General features: G+C 39.9%; 1 protein-coding gene across 1 annotated transcript in view; it reads right to left on the bottom strand.

Annotated features, from left to right (window-relative positions):
• Positions 1-620: 620 nt before the first annotated feature.
• LOC139383360 (SH3 and cysteine-rich domain-containing protein-like) overlaps positions 621-6,200 on the bottom strand; it is an 86,116-nt gene continuing 80,536 nt past the window's right edge. Inside the window, exons 9-11 of the mRNA XM_071127871.1 lie at positions 5,217-5,268; positions 3,380-3,517; positions 621-2,587 (exon numbers count right to left, since the gene is read on the bottom strand). Of these exons, the coding sequence (XP_070983972.1) occupies positions 2,489-2,587; positions 3,380-3,517; positions 5,217-5,268 (289 nt within the window). The 3' untranslated portion in view covers positions 621-2,488. The remainder of the gene's footprint in view (positions 2,588-3,379; positions 3,518-5,216; positions 5,269-6,200) is intronic.

Below are 6,200 nucleotides of genomic sequence, written 5' to 3'. Positions count from 1 at the left end.
TGAGCAAATGATGAGCCAATTAGCATAAGCTAATTCACGTGTGGGTGCAAAAATTGGAGGCCCGGCTATCTGTGTGGGACTTTTATGAATAATTTGTGACAGATGTATAAAGAGGAATGAAAAACTGTGAGTCAGTGACTTGGTGACCATATTGCTTATTGATGCTATGTATAATCATGAGAAAAATGTTCACTATGCTGTCTGTAGATGGTGCTCTTCTGCATAGAATGTGTGAGCAATCTCGATTGCCATATTGCATGTAGTTAACAGTTCCAATGTGTGAGCTAATGAAAATGGCAATTATTGCATTACCAGAGACTTCAAAGGGGGAAAAAAAGGGATTCCAATTCCCTCATAAGAAACCAGAAGATTATGGGTATCACGTTGATCTTTTCTGGTAATATTCATGCTCTACCTTTTACATACCATTGGATACACTGTCTTGTTTCTCATGTGGAAAATCTGTATGGTGCTCGAGAAGGAGATGAGGACGAGGGGGATCGCAGTCTCTTCGTCACAGTGAATTTTCACCTCACTGAGTATACCAAATATTAAGAACACCTTTCTAACACTGCGTTGAGTGCCCTGTGTTTGAAGAGAAAGCTATCGAGACCGAGTTAAGGTCAATGTGCTTTATATATTCTGTGAATACTTTCACAAAATGCTGACAATAAATTGATCAGAAATAGATGTTTGATTCTGTGCATACAATACAGTGGCCTTTGCCATCCAATAAAGCCATGTTTCAGTACAGATTAGATTAGTTTAGAGACAGATTTACTAAAATACCTTTCCTTTAACAGTTCATTTTATAACGATATTTTAAAACAGAAAACAAATATGAATGTGGATGAACAAGAAATCTTAAAAGAACATCTCAGCGAAGAGAAAGGAATAGCCCCGGACTGTGATAACATTGACATTAAAAGGGATAAATAGATTTAAGTTACATCTCAACAAGCATGTCTTGATCTGACATTAAATGTTGTTCAGCATTTGCTAGAAAGTTTACATTGGAATAAGGCTATAGCCATATCGGAGTGACCATTTAGTGCAATTGGAGTAAGCATACATGAATGTAAATCAAAGCCAAAGGTCATGTACCTCATGCTCTGAAGATACTGTATCATTTCTATACTCTAGATGTCCTATACTCCCATTAACTTGAGTTTCACTGAAAGGATTGTGATCAAATACCTTGAAATAACAGGTATGCAGATTTGACGACATACATTCAAATACAATGTATCTAACCACTTATGAAAGGTTGCCCACTTACTATAGTAAATTCCCATCCTCTCTTTATCAAATCCATTATCCTTTACAAATAAAAACAAGAAACTATATATCATGACAAGCTACCTGAAGAGAACATTATCATCAGACTTCAACTAGCAAATTAGGTATTCGTTGTTTTCAAATATTCAAAGAATCTCTTTGACAGGTTTTTAGAATGGTGTTTTCATGAGTCTGAATTTTTTATGCAAAGCTCTGTCTTACGATGGGTAAGCAGCTAGACTAGATACATCACTAGCTAGATTTGTGCAAAAGACTACAGCATTTCTTTGAAAGAAAAAGGAATTCCTCTGATTCCGTCTGACTCCTTTGAATAATACTCCCCTCAGAATCGACACATTTCTGCTTCGTCCGATTATTTTTGTTGTTCCTCTCCAGTGACAAAACCATTGAATTCTTTGTGTCAGAGGGTCTGATAAAATAACTCTGTCTCAGGAGAATGAGCTTTTAATTGTGAGCTAGAGCCTATCAAGGCTCAGTGGAGCCATTGCACAAGCATAGAAGAAAAAGGGATTTATCCTGTTTGTAACCTCAACCGCTTTCATCAAAGTAATGTAAATGATTATCTAGGCCTATAGGCAACTATTTGATATAGAGAACAAGTGTTTGAACATTTGGGCATAGGATAAACAGGTCATTGAAACATACTGCAGCTGACGCTAAAAAAGCAAAATTCAGTAAATTCATGCATGATGTGTCAGCTGTATTCTCCAATGGGAAGTCACACAAAGAACAAACGATGTACGGCAGTTCTTTAAATCAAACAAAATCAAACCAAAAATCCCAAAATCCAAATCAAACCAAATTCAGTGATACAAGGAGGGAGAGTGGGGTCATTGTGACCAGAAATTCAGGTTATTTGATCCGTCTCAACATGTTCCCATTCAGACTTAAAGGAAATGGGGAAGGTTGGCTTTGACTTCTGACAAAGCCATTCCCTTAATGCCGCCAACAGCAACATTTTGGAGTTTAGAGTCCTAGCTCAACAGAGGGCTTCCTCCATGGTCTCAGATGGCCATTTTGTAATTACAATCGTCCTCTTCGCGCCAGGGAGGTTGGCAGCTGATCAAAACTACTGTCAGAGCCATCCCTGTACACCAATGGAGTGTGTGACTGTGCCTCTCCTCCCTCCACTCTCTCCTTCTCTTCCTCTCGTCATCTCTCTCCGGCTCTTTCTATTTCTCTCTCTCTCTCAGATGTTCTCCAGGACATCACAGGGCACGTAGCCTCTCTTCTTTCCACTGGCCACTCGGATGAAGCCGCTGTGTTCATCCTCACCGCTTACACAAATCTGGTGAAACAGAGACGAATACTCTCGTGATTTGGTTGCTCTCGTGTACAAGCAAAATACATTTTAACACATTCAATAAACAATGCACATTGACCCTAAGGGGCAAAGTAGCTTTAGGACCACTGTAATAAATATATAATTTCCCCCACCATATAACAATGACACCTGACTGTAATTGGCCTGATAGTCTTCAATACAGCTGCAGAGAGGTAGTGTGAATGGCTATGTGACTAGAGAGAGCAGATGTTGCTACTCATTGGGGATCGAGGCAGAGCTAGGAGGTCACTGACTCATCTTCAAAGTGTTTGGAATGAATGCATCTCCATTTGGCGTTACTAGCCTGAACTCTCCTCTGAATCCCAAAATGCCCATGCAAAGCATTGTGGGAAAAGGATTTGAGACAGCAAAGCCATTTGCCATGCCAAAATGGTAATGCCATGGAAACTGCTGAGAGACGGGTGACTCCCAATTGGCCAGCTCAGGTCAATCCTTTGAAGTTAATGTTCTGGGACTGAATCTGTGGACTGAGTGCTCAGGATTCCCATTTGCCTATGAGAATTGGTGGGAGGAGGAACTATGTCCGATGCCCACTTTTTGCTGGGGCTTGATCATGAACTGCGCCAAATAAAGTAGTACATGGAAACAATTAAGGGACTAACAATAAACATTCTTTAACAATGGATAATAACATTCATGTTTGCTTGTGTATCATTTCAAATGGGCATAAGTGGGTCCTTTTTTGTTGCAAAGTAGTTTGCCATATTGTATTTTTATAACAGTGGGATCACGTACCTGTCCTTCCTTCATGGTGATCTGGCCTTGCTCCTTGCAGCCGATGAACGTCCGGTGACACCTGAACACTCTGTCCCCGGCCTTCACCTGGTGAGCAAAGGCTGCTGGGAAGAAACCAATCCTGTCCTCGATTACGCCCTGGAACCATCATCCAGATGAAATGTAATACACCATGACAACTACTACTTATACTATCATGGCAGCAGACTTGTGTGGTGTAGTGGTTTAAGTGTAAGTACTAGGTGCACTGTAAAAATAGGACTCAAAACACCATGATTGTGTAATGAAACCATGAAAAGTAGTGCACCTAACCTAAGATCTGGTGTTTGGAGGGGGTAAACCCAATGTAAGTGCTTTGATACACAGAAAGTGTTTTAAAACATATACACTACTGTTCAAAAGTTTGGGGTCACATCCTTGTTTTTGAAAGAAAAGCCCATTTTGCACATTAAAATTACATCAAATTGATCAGAAATACAGTCCTGATTAAAGAAGCAATAAAATTGGCCTTCTTTAGACTAGTTGAGTATCTGGGGCATCAGCATTTGTGGGTTGGATTACAGGCTCAAAAGGGCCAGAAACAAAGGGCTTTCTTCTGAAACTCGTCAGTCTATCCTTGTTCTGAGAAATGAAGGCTATTCCATGCGAGAAATTGCCAAGAAACTGAAGATCTCGTCCAACGCTGTTTTCTACTCCCTTCACAGAACAGCGTAAACTGGCTCTAACCAGAAAAGAAAGAGGAGTGGGAGGCCCCAGGGGCACAGCTGAGCAATGGCAATGATCACAAGAGAAGCTGCTCACTGATTTGACGGGTCCAACGCAGCTCCACCTTCGACACCGCCAAAACATCCGCTATGCGGGTGTCTGCCATCGCCGGTTAACGCTTGATCTGATTGAATTTAAGCCTTCATAAAAATCAATGCCAGTCATTTCTATGATTTGTTCATTTAATTTTACCAAAGAAATTCTGAATAAATCCCACTTAATATGTTGCTCAAAATGTAAGTATATTTTATGAGGATTACCAAAGATATACAAAATTGCGTGATTGAACTCATTGTAAGTCTGGATTTAATCTCCTTGCTCTTCCTATCTTGCCACATGGCTCTCTTTTTAGAGGATTGTGAGTCATTCCAAATGTTTTGACTTGATGATTCTTATACACAATGTTGTATGCATGTTTGAAGAAAGAAAAGTATACTTCTATATTAGTATTAATCCGCATGTTGTGCTATGAGGTGTAATTGGTCATGATGAACAGATATTAAAACAGTCAGGAAAAAATTACATTCAAAGATGAGACGACCCATTCCCACATTTCCAACTTTTAATTGTAGAGACAAATACAGCATCCTGCAATGTCTGCTGTAAAACATGTAGTTATTGCTGGTGGATTGAGTACTGTGCTCAACAATGCCTACCATAATGGGTTAAACTGGCAAATGATCAGATTCATAAATCAATGTTAAACATAAAAATACTGTAATAATACTGTCATTCTGCATTAGGCAGGATTTGAAACACCATTATAGTGTTTAGAAGCTATAGAGAGAGGGAACGTCACCAAAGGAGAAGGCATCTAATTCTGCACTAAATACAACAAAAAGTGTTTTAACCGTTTCTGTCAAGGTGTTGCACGACACTTGATTAAGGGGTGTTACAACACACCATGTAATGTTTCAAAACATCTCGGGATGATGTGTTTCAATACTACAGCAAAGTTAAGGTTTCGTCTCCTTCGTGTTGGTGGCAGCTCAGTTGCCACTAGTGTTCTGGTGTTACAAAGCACTTAATTTAAACACTGTGTCTTACAAAAGTGACACCCTTTCATACATACCTTCCACCAATCATCATTGGAGTCGTCCGCCAGTACGATTCTGTCTCCGGGTCTAAATTGGAAATAAATTGCGTATTAAAAATCAATGTCACAGGAACAGCCACATACATACATTGAATGTACAAAACATTTAAGGACACCTGCTCTTGCCATGACATAGGTGAAAGCTATGATCCCTTATTTATGTCACTTCTTAAATCCAATTCAAATCAGTGTCGATGAAGGGGAGCAGACAGGTTAAAGAAGGATTTTTAAGCCTTGAGACAATTGAGACATGGATTGTGTATGTGTGTCATTCAGAGAGTGTAAGTGCCTTTGAACAGGGTATGGTAGTAGGTGACAGGAGCACCGGTTTGTGCCAAGAATTGCAACGCTGCTGGGTTTTTCATGCTCAACAGTTTTCCATGTGTATGAAGAATGGTCCAGCACCTGTGGGAAGCATTGGAGTTAACATGGGCCAGCATCCCTGTGAAACGCTTTTGACACCTTGTAGAGTCCATGCCCTGATGAATTGAGGCTGTTCTGAGGGCAAAATATAGGGGGAGGGTGCAAGTCAATATTAGGAAGCTGTTCCTAATGTTTGGTATACAGTGTATAATCTAAAGCATATTGCTGTTATGTCAGTATAAATATTGGTGGACAAAGGACTGTTGGATATTCTGGAGTACAGAATATGGTGATTCAGACACATGCTACTGCTGTTCCCTACAGGGTAGCTGAAGTCAGTGAAAACAGACTCTGCTGCCTCCTCACACTGTTCAATGACACTCCATTATTGTCAGTTGTCAATGGCCATACAAACGATACCTCAGTTTTCACCTATTGTTTTTTCTTCCTTATGTGTCCAAATTGTTATCCATTCAAAGCCTATGTAAAGCCTTGACAAATATTTTTCAACCAATGAGAAACAACAGTCAGTGTAGTTGTTTCCTGCTTGTCATTCATCTCTTGTGGTCTAATTAGAGGACTGGTACTGAAAATGCT

Source organism: Oncorhynchus clarkii, chromosome 25, assembly GCF_045791955.1.
Source record: "Oncorhynchus clarkii lewisi isolate Uvic-CL-2024 chromosome 25, UVic_Ocla_1.0, whole genome shotgun sequence".
Classification (NCBI taxonomy): Eukaryota; Metazoa; Chordata; class Actinopteri; order Salmoniformes; family Salmonidae; genus Oncorhynchus; species Oncorhynchus clarkii.
Note: the sequence above shows the minus strand (reverse complement) of the source record. Positions and strands in the feature narration are given on the sequence as shown.